Here is a 24381-nt window from a genome sequence, read left to right as displayed (position 1 = left end):
GGAGCAAACCGGGTGGGGGTGGAGAAAACCCACGAGGTTCGACAGGCGACCATATTCCTTGTCACGTACAACCGGGGAATCGAAACCACACCAGTTGACTCATAATTGTTAGGGTGTCCGTGCAGCGAAAATTTCCTACTGAAAGTTGAACTCCACACGGCGAATGTGCACGCTTCAGTGGCGTGTCTCGAAGTGATTTCTGGCTAGTCACGCGGCGCGATAACGCTCAGCACAAGAGTCTAGGAGTCTATAAATAGCCACCGCAGTGAAATTCTCTACACATCGATCAACTATTACAGCCGTAAAAAGTCTATTATTGACTATTTTGAATAGCAGTAATATTTAATCTTTTGGTTAGTGCAACAGCTTTAAAAATTACGTTCGTTCTATTTTTTAAATTCCTTTATCATTAATTATACCGTTAGGAGCGGCATCTTTTGGTTTATTACAAATATTATCTCTGAAACACTCGGGTTATGCAAGAACATGATGCTAGCAGTAGTTTCATTTTACCTTAAAGGACAATATTGGTGTTAGTCATTATAAAATATGTGATAGAGGGTATCTCACAATTCAAAAATAGAATTGGCTGTCACTAGATAAGGGAAAACGAGAAAAATAGAAAAATCCCGTGCATTCCCCCATTTTTATTCATTCTGCTCTTAATAAAAACATGGTAATGCACGGACTTTTTCTAATTTGTTCGTTATCTTTTATCTACTGACAGTCAATTCTATTTTTGAATTGTGAGATACCCTCTCACAGTCCCATATAATAACTTTTCAACTTCAACGGAATTATCAGTGAAATGAAATTCGATCGTTTGTCTGTTATCGCTCGTTACTTCAATCAGTTATATGGAAGGATAACTCGTGTTTGTCATGTTTGGCGTTACTTCCCGTGCTTGTTACTCATCTCCCGTAGCAATTATCTTTGTGTTAAAATTATATTTGGAATGTATTTAACCAGTTCTATCACATATATAATAATGACTGACACCAATATTGTCTTTAAAAAGGTTCTTAAAACAATTATTGAGTTGCCTAACGTGCGTGTTTCTAAATTCATTTTCTTGTTCCAGCTTTCTGTTATGTTTCGTACGAAAGTAGTCTTGATTATCATAAACACGTTGGTTAGTTTTTATGTAAATATTTTTATTCATTGTTAGTTTAGTATATTCAACTATAATAGTATATCTAATCTCCCATAATGTATCTTTAAACGCACGAATCGTCACATAGAAAGTAACATAAATAAATGTGTGCATTGGGTATTACTTTCTAATTTATTGTATGTGTACTGTAGGCTGTTGTCTATTTTTTACCGGTATTTTGCCATTAATATAGTTCTTCGGAATGTTTATTTAACAGGTATTTATGAAGTACATATCAGAGAAGAAGTCTTACAATTTAGTAACTAATAAACATAGATGCTATAAAACTATGTTTACTGCAGTTGCTAATCATATAGTTGTGACATCCGCATTTTGTGTCACATTCATCTTAAATCCAGGTGGTAAGACATCCAGGTTAAAAACAGCATTACCCCATAAATAAGTCGCCATAACTAAGAGTGGCACTGCCACAATGTTGAGTACAAACCCAGCAGACACCTGAAGGAATAAAAATGATCAGATATGTCGGGTATTTCAGCGAAAGATATGCCGGCGAGGATGTTTCAACCTTCAATGGGTACCAAGTTCCACATTGCAGTATCGGATTTAGATGAAGAGAGGCCCTGCCCTGTATTCCACTTATGAGGCACCCCCAACCCTATCCCCCACTCTCACGATTATAGGGGGTGAAAGTGTGATTTAAACACTGATGAGCAAAGCCAAGGATGATGAGGGATGTTTAAGAAAGGTTTACGACAGTGTCAACAATATTATACCACTTGGCCGGATATCTCTTTGATTATGAGGCTCTAGTCTTCAGTCTGCCTTGGTAAATCCGACACGGTATATATTTATTCGGTTTGCTATCGATTTTGTCAATAATTATTGTTTAATCGGACATGTATCGCTTCCAACGTTTTTGGAGAGTATTGATATACGATTAAAGTGAAAATAAATTAAAGCTCTTTTGACGCTTAGAAACTTCACACTTATCAACTATTTTGGTCCCATAGTGTAGGATGATATTAGAAGGATATGTTTTACACATACATAATCACTGATGGGGTATAATTGGATGATTTATTAAATGAATACAGGCCCGGATCCGGGGGGGGGGGGCATAGATTGGAGCAAAGGGTAATCATCAGAGTGCCGCATGCATTAGTGGTTTGGTGTAGTCCCCAGAATCTTCGTCGAGGCCTCATTAAACAGAAACTAAAATATGGGAATCCCATTGCTGGCTGCAGGTGCTGGTCTGAACAGTGATGACCAGTCTCACTGGGGCTGGAATAAACACGTGAACAATCACTTACCATATCTGTGATTTTAAGATGGCCGTATGAAAAAGCCAAAGCATTAGGTGCTGTTGCTACTGGTAACATAAAGGCAAATGAAGCAGAGATAGCTGCTGGGATCATGTAGAACAGTGGATTAACACCCGTATTGATTGCCTAAAACAACATTATTATATAGATAATAGACATTTTCTATTGAAAGATATGGAAGAGTGTTTCTTTTCGATTTTCATATTTGGCATGAAATTGCACATATTGAATATGATTAAACTGGCTTTAAACATTAGAGTTAAAAAAGGCCTTATTTTATACAATAGCAAAACGCCTTAAAAACAAAACGACAAAATAAGTTTTAATTTGTCAAATTCCATATGATTATTGCAAAACTTACCAGTGTAGACAAAATAGGCATGATTATTGTTGCTATAGCGACGTTGCTTGTAACTTCCGTCAAAGCAGCAGTTAGATAACAGAGTATTATTAACATTACATATGGATTCAAACCTTTAAACACCTCCAACTGTTCTCCAATCCACAGAGACAAACCAGAATCCTAGATAAGTAAAAAAAACCCCGTAGATCACGAAATCGGAGCTCAATAATATAGTTAGTCTGTTTCCGAGAAGTACAACAGTTTTTTAATTCCAGGTGAAATCTTCCAAAAAGCATACCATGTCTCGTACATGACACCTGCAAATACCGATGGCTTAATAGAGCGACGGGTAATTCATTCACAGGTGTGCACTGTCAATAAGATGATGCCTTTATGTGCCACGTGAAAATGAAAGTAGAATGGCCGAGTAACTTTTATACGCCCATGTCACCCATTAGAAGGTAAATCACATTATTCGATTGGAAGCACCGGTCGTATGCTATAAACATAAAAAAATATTAATAAACTTTGGATACAAGTAAAGTTTTAATAATTTCGTTAAAAGCTTTTCGCAAAATAAATTAAAAATTCGGTCTTCTAATTTAACACAATTTTCGAATTTGAAGTAAAGGTAATAACTGTGTGTGTGTGTGAAATAGCTTTGTTTAACGCCCGCTTCCATCGCATTGATATCGGCGACAAAAGGCAATAACCTCTAATATACATACTTGTACATCTTTAGTGCTGACATGAATAGAAACCGATTGCTTCGTACCGCCAATCCCGACGATTAAAAGGGTTCCAAGAAAGGGGGATAACCCCATGGGAAATTAATTCACATTTCTTTAATTTATGGGATTCTTTCATTCGACCCTATAAATCACAGATATAGAATGCCTGAGTAAATAATTCAATATTATTTTGATCTCCAGTTTTTGTCTGATACATTACCTTACAACCTTTAGCTAAAGCAAATCCACCTCCAAGTAACAGAAATAGCGCCCATGGTAACTTTTCGTGTACATCATTCCATATTAATAATGGTCGCGGTGTCCCAACCTTATCGTCTAACAATGTAAACAATATAATATAGAATAGTAATTTAATGTTAGTATAATTATTCAAATCTATTAATTTACGATCAATAAGCTTTTAAACGAAAATTTATGTCATTGAAAATAATAATACTCAAGATATAAAATGAAATGAAATGAAATGGGGTTTAATGGAGAAGTATGATGGGGGACTTCGAGTCAAAAGTCAGTGTTATGTTGTTAGTGCCTTTACATTTCCAATGTTGTAAATGCTAAATGTTACGTGTAAATTGAACCAAGTTAAATGTAAAAAATCTTGTCCTACTCCGAAAACTCGGAACAAATAATAGCGTAAAAACGAAAACTCGGAATTTTCTTTATTATCGCTTTCATTTCTAATATATGTATTAATCAGTCTTTGGTATGTAGATCTGTATCAGCATTTTTATTCAATTCTGTTCTGTAATTTTAAGCATTTTTCTAAATGGGATTTCAATGGTGTACGAATGTCTGAGGAGATTTCAGTCTAAGAAATTAAAATTTCTGCATTCGGACTTTTTCTGTTTTTCTTTCGTGTTCACTTATCTAGTGACAGTCAATTCTTTTTATGAATTGTCAGATATCCTCTCACAGTCTCACACAACAACTTTTGGTCTTCGAAGTAATTATAAGTGAGCAAAAATTCGCCCGTATATCCGTTATCATTCGTCACATCAGTCAGTTATTTAGAGAGGTGACTCGTGTTTTCCTTTGGCGTTCGTAATTTCCGATTCAGGAAACCTGTATTACTCAGCTATCGTAGCAATGATCTCTGAGATAAAATTATATTTGGAATGTGTTTAACCAGCTCTTTCACATATGTGATAATGACTGGCACCAATATTGTCCTTTAACGTCTTACTGTTCTGCTCCGACGGCATTTCTGCGTAAAGTATATATGGGCACGGCATTGTTGGCACATTCACTGACGTCTTATCACTCGAAATTGAAAAGCGTTTATTTTTATCTTCCTCAAAATCCGAAATATGTCTGAGTACATTAAATCCTTGTTAAATATTATCTGCTTAAATTCTTCACTTTGACTAGCTTTAAAAAATTGTTTGTCAGAATCAACATTTTCAACTCTATTTTCTGCAAACTGACTTGCTCGGATCAGTTCGTGGTTCGAATCGTTTGACAACATTGTACAAACTGAATCACTCGGCAAACCTCGGCAGATTCCGGTACCCTACATCTAGCATTAGATGTAGGGTACTGGAATCTGTTGAGGTTTGCCGAGTGCAAACTGAATGTCAGTTTGTGAACACGTGGTTACTAAAATGGAATGCACGTGCAGCGTACGACATGTTTTCTTAATTTTGTCATCAGTCGCAGGGCCGATTTGGGCTAAACCATTGGGCCTGCTTGATTTGTCCACCGATAGGCGAGCCGGTTTCTACATAACGTACACCTGTCAGGCTACCGTATCATTGGGCCTGCTTGATTTGTCCACCGATACTATTTCTACATGGCGTACGCCGGTCAGGCTACCGTATCAAAGTAAATCAAGTGAGCCGGCCGATAAACAATATGGCGTCGGATAATATTACAATATTAAACTGGTTACATGACATGTTTCAATTAAAAACAATATTCTTGACATGACTATCAGTAAGTGACCGGAAAATAAGCAGAAAATTATTATTAGTAATATTACCGAGAAAAAATAAATGACATATGAACATCTGGTTTTAGGAGGCTTGAATTCAACTTCAAAACATTTGGTTGAATTTTAACGCTTTAAAATTAGTGTTTTATGGGATTTCTATATAATGTTCACCATCTTGCGCCGGTGATCGCCGCTGCCGGCAAAGCAGCAATTTTTGCTAGACTTTTTGGTCTGGAATTGGAGAAAAGGGATCAAATTTCATGGCAGTTTTGGTTAGTACTGATTATATTACAGCGGAGGGATAGGGGGGTGTAAAATTTCTTTCTGCAGAGCAATCATTGTGTCGGAAGTGAGATTTTGACCCCAGTCAACAACAAATCCCCGTAGCAAATCTAAACGGTCAACCCTCTACAAAACTATGATGAGGAGATTGACAAATGCGGTCCCCATTGTGCCTATATAGATTGGAACCAACGGAATGTTGATAAAAAAAACTACAACCTATGATGTTACAGCTATTTAACATTAAAGTCAATGGGCAAATAATTGCTAGTCTGAGCCCGTATACGACATTGATTCTAAGCTTGAAAACTATTTTTCCTTCACGCGAGATCTCACGTGATTAAAAAAGGTGCAACGTGAACTAATTTGCATGCTGGCTGATCTCGTGTTCTATGTAAAATGTTACGATACCAAAGACATACGTTGAAAGGTACAATAGTTAGTGCGAGTGCCAAATGAGAAGATGTCAGAGTTCAAAGTTTAAAGTCCTGGGTAAATGGAGTTAGGCGTGTAGTGGAAAGTTTGATAAGTCTAGTGTGAAATGTTAAATGATAAAAAGTAGATGTCATTTAACACGATGTATTAGAGCTAATTATTTATGCACAGAACAAAACAAAATTTGTTTTTGTCAGTATTACAAGATTTTTTACATTTTACTTGGTCCAATTGTTCATTCAGCATTTGCAACATTGGAGATGTAAAAGCACTAACAACATAGTACTGACGTTTGACTCCAATCCCCCGTCATATGATATGGCCTATGTAACCGCTTTTACGTGACCTGAGAGGGGCTTGGGACGTACTTGTTGATGAACAGATTATTATCCTTATGGTGTTTGTATATTCTGAGAAACGAATTACCTTGGCTTGCAGTCCCTAAAGAGTTACTCAAATTTGTCACATAAACAAGCAACTGATACGATATCATTATTATATGAGACGTGACCAAGGGCGTGGATTTGTATAACTTTTGGGCGGGTGGGGGGGGACGAATCCTGGAACCTGGGACATTTCATTACCAAACGTAATAAATAATTACGAACAGTTTACTGAACCACTGTTATTTCGATGAAGGCTGTAACTAGGGGTAATATGGTGACAGTGTGGAAAAATTGACAACCTACATCAAAGCTGCATAAATATTAATTGTTCATGAATCGTCCAAAGAGGTTCGTTCTACGATCAGGACTGTTCACTTTAAATATATTTGGGACATGAAGGGGGTCCTTATGCACCGCACACGCCATCAAGTGGTTCAGTCGGTTTTGCGTCATGGAGTTGCGCAGCCAAGTTTTGATACGGCGCAGAGTGCTGAATGATCGCTCGACTGAGCAGCAACTAACAGGGTTCAGCAGTGTGAGGTGAGAAGAGCTTCGACAGAAGGGAACATCTGCCTCACTTCACGTGACATAAAGAGGAACGCTTTGTGCACAAGTGAAATAGAATTGGCCGAAAACTGGCGCTTGAAGAATGGCAATTCTTGTTCCAAGTTCCGATTCAGTTCCAGATACGTAAAACAAGCCCCCCCCCCCCCTAAATCCACGCCCATGGACGTGACTAAGAGTTTTTGTTTGTGACCTATGTAGAGGCCCAATGACCCTTTCTGATCTTTCGGTTTAGTTTGTCTTTATTTGCACAATATATTTAAGACTGAAAATGGAAATAAACAATGCCTTCGAAGTTTCTGGATGGGTTTGCAATACAATCAATTGATTTATTACGCTCATTTGTGCTGACAATAGGTTATTTTGACATAGGAACACTTTAATGTTGCTCGTGGATTATACATTAATAGACGGAATTGAGAGATACGGTTATATTGCACTTACTATATTTATCTGCCATACAAAATACTTTTGGTGCCTTTGACGGTAAAAAGAACAGAAGAAGCACCAGTAGGAGGGCTGGTGTTGAATCTTTTACGTAACTGTTAAATATTAATGCTATATTCATTACAAATTTACAGCTACATTGTTTTTGTTAAATGTTAAAAAATGAGATCTGGTGATGTATTAACTGTGTGCTCTAAAATCAATTAAATTATAATGATTGACACGGGACGTTTTTTACGACTGTAATAACAGCGGTGAGTTTAGTCAAAACAATTGAAACCGGCAATAGGCGGATGTTTCAAAACCGGTTTGTCCAAAATTGAGATCCCCTTTACTCACCAGTTATTTAGTTTACGACACCACAAATATTTACTTAGTTATATATATTACTCAAGGGATAGTTAAGTAATTATAACTTATATCTTAAATATCGGTTGTCAGCTTTATTATATCGGATGTCCCAGAACGAGTACAGTATATCATTCAAATTCTACATGTCGTACAAATTTCAGGCTCATCGCTCAAACGAATGTCTTTTGCCGGACTGAGACGGCGCATCACACACACCCTACTACAATTACATTTAAACAAATGGTCAACGTGTCCTTCTACTTGCTTGTAAGTTGTAAGCGCATTTTCTACCCAGAAATCGAATATCTTATTTCTTTTAATTTTATTTCTGCCCACTTTGCCTGAATTGTATCCGTTAGTTCATTTTCTGTAAAATGTTTCGTCCGTCCTTCATAAACCGTTTCCGAGAGAATCAGGGGCGGATCCAGTCTCCCTCCTGCTTAGCTACATAATTCTTTTTGTAAAACAACACTTTAATGAGAAAAATGTCATGGTTGTGTGCTTTATTCAAAACGCGAGATACTGATATAGGCATATGTAATATCACTAATGCTTTGCATCAATGGAATTTAATCACAATTTAATCCTCTTAATTCAAAATAAAAATTAACGTCAAACGGGATGTTGGATTTCTCTCTTTAAAGAGCCCAGTGTGTATGTATGCCTACATAATTTGAAGACGATGATGCCATCATGCATTGTCAACTGTCAAATTTCCTTAACAGGAACATGGCAAACCCCCTCCTGCAAAAATTCCTGGACTCGCCACTGGAGAATGTTCCAGATGGCGTAATTCCTTGGGTTCAAATCCCGGCCACTGATCTTATTTTAAATAAAATTTGGACAAAAGGGGCAGAAATACGCTTAGAAGAAATACGAAATTCGATTATTGGGTTGAAAGGCGCTCTGTGCAAGAGAAGGGACATATTGACCATTTGTTTATGTAAACTGAGATGAGCGTGATGTGACTTTTCAGTCCTGCAAACGATCATTTGATATTCTTATTTAAAACTCGTACTATGTTAACGTTATTTGAGCGATGGATCTACATCTACATCCATATTTGTACGACGTGTGAAACACAGACGTACAATACTGTGTGAATCATTCCGCTTTAAATAGTGTACTCGTTTTTTTCTGGGCCACCCAATATATATGCAATGAGTCGGAACGCGTAGACTCGACGAAGATAAAGTTAGACGGAAAAAAATAATTTTTATTTCGTAACGTATTTGATGAAAAGATACTGTCATGGAAAATTTGTATTAATGTCTAAAGAACGAACATTTGATACAGAAGCATAAAAGTAGATCTCTTTCGATACTGAATATCTAGCAGATAATGTTTTGTGATTATCCAAATGAAAATGTAAAATATTATCTGTTATATTTAGCACACTGAATATAGAATGAAATTCAATTCTGGTTTTTGTATCAGAATTTTCCCCCCTTAGACATTAATACATTACCAAATGGAGACTAAAATAATATATCACAGTAAAATCTGTACGCCAGTCCATACATGTTTAAAATCTCTAACACGATATTCACTGTTTAAATAGTAACTGATATTGACAAATTATTTAAATTACATGCGTTACTGACATTTAGTAATTGAACTGGAAACTAGACATAATTCTGTGAAATACACTTACTGTTTATTACTGAGCGACGATAAAGCAATAATTACAAATAGAGAAACCTGGTCGAAAAGTTTTTCAGTAAGAAACAGTTGTTGTATTAAGTATGATTGTATGTATATGTTACTACATCGATTGTCATTTTGTATCAAATCCTTTTGTATTCTACCGCAAGCAATATGGTTAACAGATAATGAATTTGATGACTTACTCATCTCTGAACAGATCACCCCAGCCGCCAATTCCACCCAAATCTCGGCTAATCCAAAATATAACCAATAAACCGAACAGAAGCATCACAGAACCCTGGGCGTAACTGCATGGATAAAAGAAATAACGCAAATATTTGTATACTTTAGTTTTAAAGATATATCCATTTTAGGGAATTTATTTTTTCTGTTAGCTTTAATATTCGCGGGGGAATGACCAAAACCTTGGAATGGAATTGGGTTTAACGTCCTATCGACAATTTAATTATAAGTCATTTTGAGACAATCATGTGGTAATTTAATTTCTATGGTTACGCCATCGCCGTTTCCTACTAATAGTTGATCTTTAATGCACATTGCCAATCTGTACAATAAGTTCTCGGTATATAAATTAATAATAAAACTTGCGGTTTACAAATAAACGTAGGATGTTAAACCCTATTTCATTTCGTTAACGGTCTGGTGGCAGTCACATGCTATCTGACTTGAAACCAAACCAAGAAAAAAAGCAAGTCCATAAAGCTGGCTCCATCATCAACATCTCGCACACTTGCGCATTATTTGGCAAGTACGTTTATAAATAATATCGTTGTATTACTGTTAATCATCGGTCAAACACTAATAGTTTACGGTACGCATAAAATACTAAATATTTCTATTTTGTTGGTAATAAAAACCATATAAAGAAACTTGAAGTACTCTCCTGTACCCCCTTCACCTTGTAATTTATATTTTATAGGTTCTCGTATAAGTTAGGTGCACTCCTACTAACAAAGTGTGGTGGAACTCATAAGGTAGTTGAGCAAGATCCATCAAGATGACCCCGTCATCAACACACCATACAAGCTGCAGGGATAAACAATCATGAATGTACGCAAATGTTCGTTGAGGATACTAAAATCACTATCGTTAAAAGAAAAGCTGTGTTTCTTAAATACATTTCCCCTTAAACTTACGTGACAGGACCAAGAGCTTCATATTGTTCCCGGATGACTTGTTTCACTCTTTCACCATTACTTTTACGTAGAGGGTCTACCGAACAACAACTACAGGCAGTTCTACAATTTAAGATTTCTCATTAAAATATTAGTAGATTTTGAAAACTTGGAAATGTTTATGTCGTGCCAGAATAAATCTCCATATAAATTATACTCAAATGGTAATTTGAATTGATCTATTGTATAATAAATCTGAATAATAAAACTTTTTTTGAATTGTTTGTCTGTGTTTTCCTAAGTATGATGTCTTGTCCGTATATTTGTTTTTGTGTAAATTTTGTGTGTTGTGTAAATTTTGTGTGGTGCAGTCCCCCTGCACTTACTATTAGAATTACTGCCAGATCTCTAAAATTATCACGCGAACATCTGGTTTATTTTCTTGTATGACTGATTATCAACTCATCAAAAAGAAAGTTTTAAAATGAATACTATTTACATACCTGCATCTTAAATATATAATCTGTAACCAACCCCAACACGTAATCATCAATATAAACGACAGAGCAAACCCAAAACTCATCCAACTTGTAAAACTGATAGGAGATTGTTCATTGTATTGTGCAAATACCCTGGAATAAGGATACCCATTTAACGACTTGTGTATGAATTATAATCTGAACGAAATTGGGCCTCAGTTGAGAACATTAATATCTAGATACCTTAAAGATAGTTATGTAAGAGGTAAATATCCCCGTTGCGGGTCTATAGCTGGCCTCATATGTTATATGAATTAATGATACATTTATTCACATGTCAATCCCGTAATCTTTTCCCTTGACAACCTGGTGGCTTAGATAATAAGGGGATTAGACAATATCCGCCATGGGTGGAACTCGCGCAGACTGTCGATTGAAAATATTTTTTTGGGCCCTAGTCAGAAACCTCCTCAATCCTACTCTGATGCCATCGTGCATTCCAATGAATCATCTATTCATATTCTTACCGATTAGAGAAAAAGAATTGTACGATTCTGTGCTCAAGTCATGTAATACTGTTTACGATTATATAAACCTATCCGTTTTACTTACGTTTCTGCTTGATCCCGTACAACAAGATTAGGCCCCGTACCAGTAAGACTTGCGATACCACCGGAATTGGCAGCATAACAAATGCACAATGAAATAGCTTTACAAATCTTCTTGTGTTGAATATCACCATCATCACCATCATTATCACCACTATTTATATTTTCAGTTCTACAAAAATAATACAAACAAATTAAAATTCAGTTTCCACGACAAGATCCATTTTATTTTTCGACGTTTTCGTTTAAGCTTCTCTTCATTTCAAACGTCCATTATCGAGTTCCTTCGATAACTATCGAAAAAAAGTACCATAAGAATCTTACTCACATGGGTAAAGGTGCTGTTTGACTTTTTGAGTTTACTAACTTGGAGGTAAGTAATACTAGTTAAACGTAAAACAACGATGTTTTTTTTTATATTAAAACAACTTTTATTTTCTTTCTATACTTTACCCTTTGTCTGAAGGACGCGTCTTCTTTTCATCACTGCCTTGGTTACCTTCCTCTTTTAAATAAAATAAATGCAGAATTACGTCAGTACTCTGTGATTATATCTTATGGTTTTTGCAAGATCTTCATTTATTGTTTGTGTATTTTAACTGTCAATAAAGCATTTCAAATTTACCTATATGATCAGATTGTTCTTTCAGTGCTTCACTGGTTCCCTTGAGTTGTATTAATATAGCTTCAGCAATTGGTATCATCATAGCAGTTGTTGCTGAATTACTGATCCACATAGATAAAAACCAGGTGGAAACCATAAGACCCAGCATTAGCCTATGACAGGAAATATATACTACAAAACATTAGATTTGTGCAGAAAGCGTTGGGTCAATGGCCCAGTTTATGGTCTAAGGTTAGCTTCGACTTTGTCCCAACTATTGGCTCATTAAGCTATAAATATACATGAATTATGATGATGCAGGATGTACTTAACCTATACAGACCATCCGGTAGCACTAGTCATTGATTTAGAAACAAACATCTCACCATCTAGGTTCCGATCCAAATAATAAAAGAACCCTCAACGCCATTCGTCTATGTATATTCCATGTCTCTATGGCAACAGCCATAATCAACCCGCCCATAAATACCATGATAGTGTCCTTTAAAGAGATGAATAAATAAATAATTAAAATCACTTTGAATCTAGGCGCTATCAAATACCAATTAATGTTTAAGCTGATTTACAATGTATACATGATTTATGTATATGCAATAAACGCGTTTTTTAATATACATGTAGTTTGGAAATCTCCGCACAACAACAGTTGCATGCATGAGATCATTCATTTTCTTCTATTGAATTTATCTTTTAACTGGTATTTGAGTCTTATGCCGACAGATTGTCAGTGCAAATGTCGGGTTTACTATAGTGTCAGTTAATATAATTTAGATATTTTAAAACTAACAGTTATGGCCTACTTACGGATATATACGCAGGGGCGATATCTTTAGCTTTCACAACCCCTAACATCGGAAACATAAAGGCTGGTAGTAAGGCAGTGACAGCTATTGGTACAGCTTCGGTTATCCAGTATACAGCCATCATTATCAACACGAAAGCAGCCTTTGCCTCCTGTAAATATTATTTATTCGTGGTCTAGTTGAAAACATGTATCATCTTTTCAAAATTGCACCATTGATGGTCTTAACGACATTGTTGGATTGTCTAGTTGCAGGGTAGGGGCAAATGCAGGCATTTCAAAACTTTTCGACATTTTCTGCCAAACTAAATTACAACTTTGCTTAAATGGATATTATGTAGATTTAAAATACAGATGTGTCGTCACCCTTTGATGTTGGCGTACCATTATTTCAAATAATCGTACGGGCAACTTCCCCATCTTACATTATTTATACTAGTGAAATATTGGACTCGCATGACGTATTTCACCGTAAAAGCACGTGCGGAGTGTCTGGATTTTAAGTTGTCGCGGCCCTCGTCTCGTATCAATATATTACTTAATGTCTCACTCTCGACCATTAAACAATACTTTTGTGGTTGAGGCGGTTACCGTAAACGTAGATAATCGAGACTTTGTTTATTATCGTAACAACGGTAGCAATGATAATCGAAGCTACAGTATCATTGTAACGAAGATAACTCGTCTCAGAGTGCAATAATTTAACTGAAAATTCTAACAAAGATGTGTTGTTTGGATGATAACTTATTCAAATACAATTCATCGGCACCATATAGGTTTAAACTATTTGCTACACTTCCACATTATCTATTTGAATCAAACGTTTTGCTTGGTTCCTATTCAGATCAGATAAATGAAATACAACGACTGGGCTAATGAAGACACTGCAAGAAAATATTTAGACAGATTTACAGGTTTTCGACAACTTCTTCTAATCCATTTCATAGCTCAAGCTTATCCAGACGATGTTCACTGACATCATAGAGGCGGATGGCGCAATCTTTAAAGGGATCAATTTATATCTGAATGTTGAATGTTGGCTTCTAGCAAATGTGTCCAAAATAAAGTTGGAAGGCTAAAATGAACAGGCCGAAGGGAGCTTACATGGAGCAACTGGCTGAAAATGTCTCAAGAGCCCTTGCATCATCAGTGAAACGGGGGACTGATCTGGTGATTGTACGTCACACTGAGTTTGGTAGACAGATTAATTTAGCACAAACATCTACAACATAGTATTTATGGTACAAAATATTTCGTTAGAACAAATTTGGGGCTGCCCCCCCCCCACTTTAATTCAGCCCTGTGAACATGTATATACATTTTCTTGTAGAAGGAGAAAGTATTAATCTAGTGATATCTACCCTGATCTACCGATGAACGATTAAACGCACTTGGCTGTCGTAGGTTTTAATGTAAGCGCAGATAAATGTTGTGCAGTGTAGCAGTGCCATTAAAACACATTTTACTATCATTCAAAAGAAGTTCTTGTGGGGCATTAGTACGTGAATATATTTGACAAGTAAGCCGATACATTTGGCTAGTGCAACCTATCAATCATTTATTTATCGGCTTTCGTCATTTATTTTTCCATGTGGAGTGTCCAGGAAAAGGTGATTTATTAACCAAACACGAATAAGCTACCAAACAGTTAGAGTCTAGTAAGCCCTAAACTGGTAAACTGGAGATAAACATCATGTCACACTCTGCTGTGATCAGCCTTGACCAGTTCGTGCCCCCGTACGAAATTTTGTTTTTACCAAAGCACAGTGGCATCGCCGAATTGTGAAATCCATGATGGCTCACGGTACGTGCTTGATCCGCTTATTACGCTCTCACTGACACCCCATTTGTTCCCAGTTTGATCATTATTGTGCTCCCACTGCGCTGTGTGTGTTCTCGGTGCGCCCAAGGTGCTGCACTATCACTTTGCTCGCAATACGTTTGTAACTCGTGCATTGCGCATGTACGCCGTGTATAACACTAGAGTCTCCTGCAACCCATACTCCTCGTAGTGTTTCGTTTGATAAGACCTAATCCTACTTAACACTGCTGTAATGGAAGCAAATTTCTGTTCCAAATTATGACTGGTCAATAGTCTGATTAACAACCAATAGCTAACTGCGTAACAATATTATTACGCTTTAAACAGAGCTCCAAATTGGACCAAATATGTTTACATACCGTTACGTCTTGACTCACGATTTTATTACGCCCAATTAATTAACCAGTGCAAAGCAGAATATTGCAGAAAAACTAATAGCGTGACAAACGGGGCTATCAAAACAAATAAAATATAAACAATACTGTTTGGAGACGAACAATAATTTCACCGTTTTTAATACCTTAAATCACTGTCCAAAGTTGTAGGGAAGACCCCAGATAAAACGAAGGGCTGTCATGTTGCTGTACTTGGGATAGATTTGATTGAACAGGAAGAATAGACACACTCCCTCAAAAGCACATGTATCAGAAGCCAATCTAGCAATGGCCAGAGAGGGATTTCTCGGGCCATTGCTTCAGGAATGTGCCTGCAACCAGGAGTTCCAGTGTTCAGAGGACAAGACAGGGTCGAGGAAGGCCAACTTCATCACAGTATGCGCGGTCAGTGGAAGTTTGACCTTAATAAGAACGCATTATGAACCTATTGCAAACCTCGAAACAGCGCCTTGGACGTACAACGAGCGTCGCGTCATAGCCTCTGAACCAGTGCAGCGTGGAGTCAGAGAAGGATTTATAGTAGCGAACGTTGATAAATTACAAACTCAGTAATACGATATATTTAACAAGTCTGAAGAAATGTATCTTTAATATTATTTCCATTCAGGCTTAGCTTACTATACAAATAAATAAGTAGGTCAATGTTAAGGCACGCTTTTGTATCTGAATATGCGATAAATGCAGTGGGATTAAGAGAATACTATGGAAGAGCATAAGGGCCACCAGCTTTGAATACACATTAAGAAATGATGCCAGAGAGAGAGAGAGAGACTAACATGGTTCAATTTTATTTCATTAATTCTCTTGCGCGTAGCGGTCTTTAGCAGTGGGAGGAAACCAGAGGACCATGAGAAAACCCACGAGGATTGAAAGGCGACCCTACTCCTTGTCACGTACAATGACAGACCTTTTTAATCCAGCGCGTGCGCGTTAACTTCAAATGCTATAAACTCCTCTTAAATTATGAGGACTGTACCTCAACTCGTAGATTGGCCCTGGGTCTTTATGAAAGAAACTTCTTTCTTCCAATTTCATATTTCATTTACTATTATATTTCGTTTTTGTCTAAATGCACTCCAATGGTTTGGTGGCTTAGACGTTCGAAAATGCATTACAGCATTCAATTTGAAAGTCACCGAAGTTATATTCATGTAGGTAAACTAAGATAATTTAGGTTATTTCACATATCAACCCTCAATTAGGGTAATATTTATCTCGTAACAAGGGCATCGCTACCGCTGCAATATACGTCCACATTCCTGCTTTTATTGATATGGTACCAACATCATGAAGGGCATGAAATATGAAATGGCTGCAATGACTGTAAAGAAGGTTAGGTTTGTTTAGCCAAATTTACAGACTAAATGTTAATTTAAAAAGTGGGTGTGACACCGCCCAGGGCGTCTTGGCTTGCACTAAAATAACAAGATGCTGTCTTTACGGTTGTGTGTTAAAAATGGGTGTAATTAAATACTATAAGCAGTGTTAATAAAGTGTAAACTTTACATCACAGCTAGCGTTTTAAAAATGTAATACTTTTGTATGGGTAAACAGCTGAATAAGTGTAATTATGGGGTGTTTTGGATGAGCAACACCACTACCAGTGTGATACTGCATTTACACCAAAGGGTGCAACTATTATTGGAGAATAAATCCCAGAACAGTGTTAATTTTACAGGAAAGGTGTAATTGTAGCCGGTAAACGGTGTTTGGGATGAGCTACATCTCTACAACCGCTTTATTGCATTTACACCAACAGGTGTAATTATTTTAGGGAAACATTCCTCCAAATAAGGTGTCAATTTTACACCGTATCTTGCGTTATAAAAGTGTTTGTGTACTCCAATTCGAGTGTTTTTTTTTGTAAAATATGGCGTTAATTGTATTAGTAACACAACTATAACTCATTTGAGAGTGTTTACTCATAACGAATATAAGTCTTCCAGAATATTATCATGTATATTAACCTTAATAATTTTTCATAAGGCCTCAAATATAGATTATTTTAGCTTATATACACTTACAGGCGTGTAAATGTTCCAAAATATTGCCAAGCACTATATCTTTAATTAATTATTATTAATTCAGGTGAGGTGCATAAATGAATAAATCACATTATTCAGATAAGTTATAAGGACTTGTGTATTGATATTTCCTCATGATTTATATTTATTGTAAATTGATACAGATCGTCTAATTGCCTAACAGCAGTTGAATTTGAATCAATCTGGTGGATATTTGTCAAAATTTAATGTCGTTGTAAAATGAAACAAATAGCAAAAGAAACCCATGCAGTTTGGTTCAATTATACATATGACAACATCATACTCAAATTCGGCCGAAATCGACCAAGGCGAAATAACGTAATTAACATTAGTCAATATGACGGTCTTCAGGAGGTTTCGGAGAGCGATATATATCGTAACCAGTGTCTTTTAGTGGTGGGAGAATAACTATTTTTTTTAAATTCTTCAAAAAAAAAAGTTGTTAATATCGAGGCGAAATACGCAGAAAAAACTAATTTGAAGAAAGAAACCCCCAGAAAATGTATTTTTCACATGGCCGGCTAATGGCTGCCAAATTTATAATAGAAGGGGCTTTTTTCTACATATAACCAGCGAGAATCTCGTGAGATGTGACTTTTACTGTGTCTTTTACATGGTTTTCGATGTCTCTGAATTTAAAGATAATTTCAAAAACATATCTTAGTAGCAATTCAAAATGGCTGCCAAAATGGAATCCAAAAAGACGGATTTTAAGTTAATCGTTGTTTATTCCTGTTGGATATGACTTGTGACATGAATTTCGAGAATCCATGATGGTAGAAATTCCAATTTGCCGCCAAATAAAATATCCGAAACCGCGGATATTAATTAATTTATCGTAATAAAATAGTATTTTCTCCATATACCAGCGAAAGTAACGTAAGATATGACCTTTAATATGCCTTATATATAGTTTTCGATGTATCTGAATTTAAAGATAAATTTAGAAAATCCAACATGGCAGCAGTTCAAAATGGACTAAAAAATGGCGGATTTTAATTTAACCGTCATATTTTTCCTGATGGTTATGTGGTTATATTGTATCATATCTATTGTGTGACCTACATATGTGTTATGTACCATATTTTATTAAAGAATATTATTAAAAGGTATACAATTTACTATTCCATTTTTGATAAGATTTATTTTTAAGCATTTTGTGAGTTAGATGCAAATTGTTGTTTGACCTATATAATTACTTCCCTTTCTTTTACAAAAACGCTTCCCGAAATTGATACTGAATGCATCTAGTTCGCGCTAGTAGAAATAATTCCTTTGTTCTGTAAAGACGTGTTTCATGTCGTGTTCATTATACCCATTATTTTAGGGTTTATACATATCATGTTATTATTACTCTTATTTTGTATATTATATTAGAAGAGTTTGTATATATTTGGAACCTTGTTGGGTAATATTTTAGCACCGATAAATCGATATTCTGTTCTTGTCTGTTCGTTTAACTTATCACACGTTGAGTACGTAACAATATATAAAAAAAAAATATGTTTCCGTTTTATCCAATGAACAAATTATTGTTAGGTCGTGTAGAAAGATATGTTGTTAAAACGTGTTGCAAATTTCCATATTTCAAGGTAGACTTTAACTTATCATATAAATTAATTGGTATATTATTTAACAGGTATACAAATATTCCCGTTTTATTCAATGAACAATTTATTGTTAATTCGCGTAGAAAGATGTGGTGTTAAATTATGTGTAACAAATTAACGACTGGTATATTAGTCGAGTATTTTACAGCTAAAAGAAAGTTTACGTTTAATCGAAAATTCCAATAAACAATTTATTTTTAAGTTGAAGGGAGAGTCCTACAGGTGGTAGACCATGTTAATTGTTATTTAAATATTATTTTTATAAACTTTGTATGCAGATAGATTATTATACTAAAGGACCGTCTGGTTCTACAAATTGTATTTGTCCCTTCTAAACTAATTCCTGTGCAGAACAAATCATTCCGTTTCATCCAAAATTCCAATAAATAACCGTGTGCAATAACCTGGAGAAAGGAGTACTTGCGGTCAAATTATTTGGCAAGGAAAGTTTATATTTATCATCAATCAACAGTGTTAATGTCAAGACTCGCTTTTTTTCTAAGCATAAAATTACAGCTGTTTCACGATCTGTCAAGTTCGCTAGATAGAAAACTAGAGACGAGACTGATGCCCTCCATCTAAATTAAATACTTTTATACATACCTGTGTTCCAATATATAAAGGTAATGGAAGTAGGATTAAAGGAGTCAAAAACATAATCAACATCACTCGAATACTCCATATCTGTCTTAATACATTAGACATTTGGAACTAGGCGGTGCATTCAAATAACAATTTTACATAAAACACAATTCCTCACAGTGCTTGAAGGTATGGAAGCCTATAACTACCATTCATTATTTTTTCGCTCCTTCAGAACGCGAACGTCGATCGAAAAGTAGAAGTTACGACAAAATGTGAGGCGACAGCACGCTATACAAGCCAAAATCGACTTGAAAATAGGAAATTAAGAAATAATACACAGCGATAATAGCGCCGCTCGTTTTTTCCTAATTTCTAATTTTCGTCTTGCCTTTTGGCTTCTATACTGACTTGTCGAGTTTCGACTTAGTCCTATTGATGGCAGTAAGAAGGCGCCAACGCGCTATACAAGCCAAAATGCAACGCGAAAAGTAGAAATTAGGAAATAAACTCATCGCGCTATAATTCGTGTTTTGAAGGAGCGAAAAGTAGAAATTACGAATAGTAGTTATAGGCTTCCATATGAAGGGTTCAATACAGGGTCAAGAATGGTTGATACTTGGTTGGTTTCGTGTTTTTGTTGTTGTCATTACAATAATGTGAATATGTTATCCTCTGAATAATGTAAATATGTTATCCTCTGCGAACCAGCTATTCTTGATGACAAATGAGCTCATATAAAGAGATTTGACTGATACATGTCTATTGTTATCCAACATTACTACACATTATTTTGCAAGGAAAGTGTATATCTATCATCATTCAACAGTGTTAATGTCAAGACTCGCTTTTTTTTCTAAGCATAAAATTACAGTTGTCTCACGATCTGTCAAGTTCGCTAGTAGAAAACTAGAGACGAGACTGATGCCCTCCATCTAAATTAAATACTGTTATACATACCTGTGTTCCAATATATAACGGCAATGGAAGTAGGATTAAAGGAGTCAAAAACATAATCAACATCACTCGAATACTCCATATCTGTCTTAATACACTAGACATCTTGAAATAGGCGGTGTATTCAAATAACAATTTAACATAAAACACCCTTCCTCACAATGCCTCAAGGGTTTAATATACAGGGTCACCAGTAGTTCATACTTGGTTGGTTTCGTATACTGAAGTTTGTAGTTTTATAAGCAAGGGGTGAAAAAAAGTCAATGTGCATGTATGCACTTGAGGGATAAACTATATTCTAATCCAGTGTTCTCATCGTCCATAACCTATATGAAGGCGTGTTTATTAAAGTTTCACAATTAACATTATTTAGTTAAAAACTTAATTTAAAAGAACATCTATGAGACACTAGATATATCTATATAATTCTAATATACAGATTAGTATTAAATAAAACCTATCACATTATAGAATAAAATCACATAAACCGAGATATTCTTTATAACATGTGACATATATAACTGCATATTATACTGGGGTTGATATCACTGGACAAAATACCAATAACTTTCTATTTTATTATATTATAGAAATTTACATCTGTCTAATGTATTTCTTTAAACAATCCATAACGAAGGGCGGAAAACATTTGACATTCAATTAAAAAATGGGGTCCTGTTTCAATTTCTTAGAGGAGAGGCATAATCGACATAGATTTAGCTCGCTTGGATGACCAATTACGCATAATATCAATGAATAATCTCAGTGTTTCGGTCCTCTATTTCGTTAAGCACGAAGCCCATTCCATCTGTTTGGACTGTTTCGATTTTCGACAATTTATGATGCTTAGTAATGCCCCAAATTCCCGCTCCAAAAAGAGTGATGGGTTGAACATACCATATGGCAACCCCACTACCTGAAAATATTTTGAACAGAGGGCCGCTTCTATAGACCCCTGCTAGCTCTGCTAATTCATTAATACACAATTTAAAATTCAGACGAGCATCTAGCTAGATAGAGAGACGGAGAGAGAGAGGAATGGGGTTTAACGTCCACTCGACACAAACTAGGTCATTTTGGGATTAACATATGGTTTTAATTTTATTTCAATAATTCGCTTGCGCGTAGGGGTCTTTAGCAGTGGGAAGAAACCCACGTGGAGAAAACCCACGAGGTTGGACAGGCGACCCTACTCCTTGTCACGTAGAACCGTGAATTCGAAACCACGCCAGCTGACTCAATGACAGGTCTTATAATACAGCGCGCACGTGCTAACCACTTGCCCCCCCCCCCTCTAGCTATAACCCTGATTACTTATATAAAATGAAATGAAATGAAATGGAGTTTAACGTCCTACTGTTCTGCTCCTAACCTGGGCTAATGAAGACGGGCATACGCCATACAGTGTGCTATGAGGGAAATTTTGCCCGGACAGCGGCACTACGGCCTACTCTTATATCGAATTCCAACTGCCAAGGGATCTTTTCCGTGCACGCCAATGTGTACACGGGACCTTTCCTTGTCAGCCCCTCCGTCCGACAAGGGAGAACCACGCCGGAAAATCTGGATGAACTTTCTCGGCCAATAGCTTTTACAATAATCAATATTTAAATTTCCAATAGTAAATACTCTTTTGAATAATTTCCACATAGCTGGTCTAAAATGTACAATTTCATTTTGTATGGTTTGTAATGTGTCTTCTGGCGGTGCAATTAAAACGGTGTCGTCTATGTACAGTAAAATACCGACATTACTACAATTATCAATATCAACACCACAATTTAATTCCTTTATAGCTGTAGCTAGAGCGTTAACGTACATATAAAAAGTAGTGGCGATAAAGGACAACCATTTACACGAACCATACACCTATCATCGTTGTATAGTTCCTTTAAAGCGTGGACAGTTTTACCACTCATACCCGTTTTTCGGATTTTATACCACAGACAATGTATATTTATGTTATCGAAGGTCGATTTAACAACTGAAACAACAAAAATATGGATTGCTTAGCATTGATTCCGGTATACTAGTGAACATGAGCACAGCTGATTGGAATATAATTCAATTTGTTAGGTCAATAATAATTGGACTAAACCTCGAAAAATACGAGTCCAGAAACCAACATTCCTCGATTCACCGGCAACAAAAAGAAAAAAGTACGTTCGGAGATTACCAATGACATTTTTGACAGGTTGTAACTAAAATAATGCGTTTTCTAGATACACTTTTCCCGCTAAATAAAAAAACCCACAACAGAAACACGGATTACACCGAATTCTCAGATTTCAACTGCAACACGCCCTCACCCCCACCATGGATTGTAGGGACCTCAATGTCCAGGACTTTGAAAATCCGATGGAGGATCTCGAGGGGTCCCATCACTGCCGCAGATGGAGTCCGCGGTCCGACCACGCTCTTTGTGCAACTGAGATTTTTAGTGGGGTCCTGGGGCCTGGACCGCATCGTACGCCGTGGTTAATCCGGCACTGTGTTGCCAAACCAACACACTTAATCCCCGGAACAGCCAGGTACTAATTAACAGAATAAAAATTAACAGAATAGTTACATAAACAGAAAGGTGTCAGAGGTTGCTAATGTGTAAAACTTAAGGGCCGTTTTCTCTTTTAGTTGTTCGAAATGATAACACTGTGATTGGAAATCATATTTTAGTGCGAATGCGAAGATGCCCCATGTCTGTGATCGAGGGTTGGGAAGTTCCCTCAAATAAAAAACAGCTATAATTTCAATTTTTCGAAAGGCAAATCGCGTGTATGAAGAATTCAAATCACGAATGATAACATACAGTTATTACAATGACGTCCACTGATCCACTGAATATTTTGCGAACGAGTGATATTGAGACGCCGATTTCTGAGTAAGTGACATAATGAAGATTCGTCACTTCGTCTGCATTAATAAATCTCGGCTTCTAGATCATATTGGGAATTACACTTGAATAAAACTCAACTACCGATAATATACAAAACTATAGTTGTATGTATAAAGACATTTACATTTGGTGCATGTGACGTCCCACACGTATGTGGATGGGGTAAATTCGATTGGCACACTGTTTTCTTGGGTATTGACTGCTTTAAGTGAATATGCCCCACTTAATTATAAATGGGTTAGAATGAAACACATACCATTTTTATGCATTTACGTTATGTGTTCTATAATATCTATTTGTGACCCACTTTTTTTTAACCCATCTATATCCGGGGTCATTAGTATCATTATAAAGCGTATTTTAATCATTTCATTTTTTTTAGAATGATATAGATTAAATTTATCTTGTTTTCACGGCATCTTGTTTTCACGTGTCGTGGTATATTCACCGCACCGATATGAGGGCGGGGATATTAATCGTATAGTGTACCCTTTACCTAAAACTCAGAGATCTTTTGAAATTTTTCGTATAATTCAAGCATAAATATGTAGAATGGATTTTATAATATTATAATATAAATGTAATTTGTCGGGTATAGTTTATCAACTCTTTATTACAATAAATCAGCAATTAAATGAATATACACCCCAACTACTGGAATAACTATAGTTGCTTTTTAACTGATGACTACTTCAAAGTCAAGAGTTTATAAGTAAGATTAATAATACTTAAAGGATTAGGAAATTTAATGAAATATCAAGAATAATGGATGAAATTTATAGTTGTCAATGACTCGAGAGATGATAAAAAGTTTAACTGAAAATAAAGGATTACCACGTTATAATAGAGCC

The 24381-nt window shown here is 36.0% G+C and overlaps 1 protein-coding gene across 2 annotated transcripts; it reads right to left on the bottom strand.

Annotated features, from left to right (window-relative positions):
• Nucleotides 1-1133: 1133 nt before the first annotated feature.
• Nucleotides 1134-20782, bottom strand: LOC126825107 (Na(+)/citrate cotransporter). 2 transcript variants are annotated; one of them, XM_050554593.2, is made up of 14 exons: nt 20641-20782; nt 13229-13378; nt 12790-12905; nt 12425-12576; nt 12253-12304; nt 11804-11971; nt 11216-11344; nt 10734-10835; nt 9780-9884; nt 7576-7673; nt 3734-3849; nt 2801-2962; nt 2428-2565; nt 1134-1612 (listed from the first exon to the last, which is right to left on the bottom strand). In XM_050554593.2, exons 1-14 carry the CDS (start codon nt 20740-20742, stop codon nt 1463-1465), a joined length of 1740 nt encoding a protein of 579 aa, XP_050410550.2. In that variant the 5' UTR covers nt 20743-20782; the 3' UTR covers nt 1134-1462. The 2 variants fall into 2 exon arrangements, with proteins under 2 accessions (XP_050410550.2, XP_050410551.2); XM_050554594.2 differs by lacking the exon at nt 20641-20782 and adding an exon at nt 19702-19837.
• Nucleotides 20783-24381: the final 3599 nt, after the last annotated feature.

Source organism: Patella vulgata, chromosome 6 (genome assembly GCF_932274485.2).
Source record: "Patella vulgata chromosome 6, xgPatVulg1.2, whole genome shotgun sequence".
Lineage (NCBI taxonomy): Eukaryota > Metazoa > Mollusca > Gastropoda > Patellidae > Patella > Patella vulgata.
The sequence above is the reverse complement of the archived record's forward strand: the minus strand, read 5'-3'. Positions and strand labels throughout refer to the sequence as shown.